Source organism: Bremia lactucae, assembly GCF_004359215.1.
Source record: "Bremia lactucae strain SF5 chromosome Unknown BlacSF5_NotPlaced_19_SHOA01000004.1_2068294bp, whole genome shotgun sequence".
Classification (NCBI taxonomy): domain Eukaryota; phylum Oomycota; class Peronosporomycetes; order Peronosporales; family Peronosporaceae; genus Bremia; species Bremia lactucae.
Genome location: NW_027152031.1, coordinates 1,531,677 through 1,533,005, shown reverse-complemented (window position 1 = coordinate 1,533,005; position 1,329 = coordinate 1,531,677). Strand labels below are relative to the sequence as shown.

General features: G+C 41.2%; 1 protein-coding gene across 1 annotated transcript; it reads left to right on the top strand.

Annotated features, from left to right (window-relative positions):
• Positions 1–1,042: 1,042 nt before the first annotated feature.
• On the top strand, positions 1,043–1,325 carry CCR75_007938 (uncharacterized protein; the record flags this gene model as incomplete). Its single annotated transcript, XM_067965994.1, has 2 exons — positions 1,043–1,121; positions 1,183–1,325. The coding sequence occupies 2 exons, from the start codon at positions 1,043–1,045 to the stop codon at positions 1,323–1,325; spliced, it is 222 nt and encodes a 73-aa protein (XP_067822208.1).
• Positions 1,326–1,329: the final 4 nt, after the last annotated feature.

Genomic DNA, 1,329 nt, shown 5'->3' with positions numbered 1-1,329 from the left:
ACTCCTAGAGGTTTCACAAGTAAAACCTACACATGCATGAATAAAACCTACGAACTGATATAAAATCTTGGGTACACTGAGGTTCAACCCATAGGACCTTGAACTTGAAGTCCTGTGGAAAATTCCTGCGAAGTGACTGGCTCACGCCACTCACTTCAACCGGTAGAGACACGTTGGACGCGTCACCAGTGTAGTTCCCAAGCAGGAACCATCATTCTGTACTTGAATGTAAATCTTCCACTGGGAAGCTTTGAACTTGAATTGAAACTCTCATGTCGACCATGCAGTGTCGCCAGATGGTTTCTAGGAAGATGAGTAATGACGATGTGGCGTCATCACTTCATCTAGAGCACAACTGGCTACCTTTAGCCCTGGCTCCCATGTCTTACCCTGTAGAGACATGTCCCGCTTCCCTCCGTCTCATCTCCGGTGCCCAGCACCTTTGAGATATGTACTATGGTAAGTACTAAGACATGTAATGAGAGGCCCATTACAGCTGACTATGAGCCTTCGAATGCTCTTTAAGATAGTTGTCTTAAATAGAAGTACGTACTAGTTTACGTGAAATAACGTAAGGCACCACTCGCAACTGAAGTCCCAATTTGGTGTGTCCACATCAATGCGCATCTCTTGCTTTACAGGCTAATAAGGCAGCTATTAAAGCAATGTTAATTAATAGAATTAGTGATTTTATTTTATTGTTAGGTGTATTAACAATTTTTTATAATATACGAACAATTGAATAATTTAGTACTTTTGCTGCTATTTCTCTTCAGTGCGAAGTGGACTTGTACTGAAGCAGTACAAGTCGTAGTGCCCCGTTACATCGTACATCCCACCATATTGTTCTGAAGAACATCCCGATGCTAAGTCTATCGACCTTCAGTTGCTAAAGACCTTAAGCAACTTTAAAACTTTCCTCTGCACTTTGGGTATGTGAAATTTTCGGAAGCTTTTTAACCTTCACTGTTATCAGTGTTGCGTAATTGCATTTTTGAAATCTGCCTATTGACTTAAAGTACAGTCATCGGAAAACGAAAGCATGGGAAACCAGATCAATTGCATAGCGCAATGTCAGACGCGAAAAGAAGACACACAACGGCTCCTAATGTTGCAAAAAGGTGAGTGCGATCTGCTATGACATTAAATTAGTCATCTTACATTTAAACTTGAAGTCCGTAGGTGCCTTGATCTTGTGGGAAACGACGATATTTGGGATGACAACGGGAACAGAGCGAATTCACATCAAGCTTGATGACAACGGACAAACGAGCTCTTTAAACGAATATGACCGCAATTTATTTAACCTTGAATCATCATTATGAATGA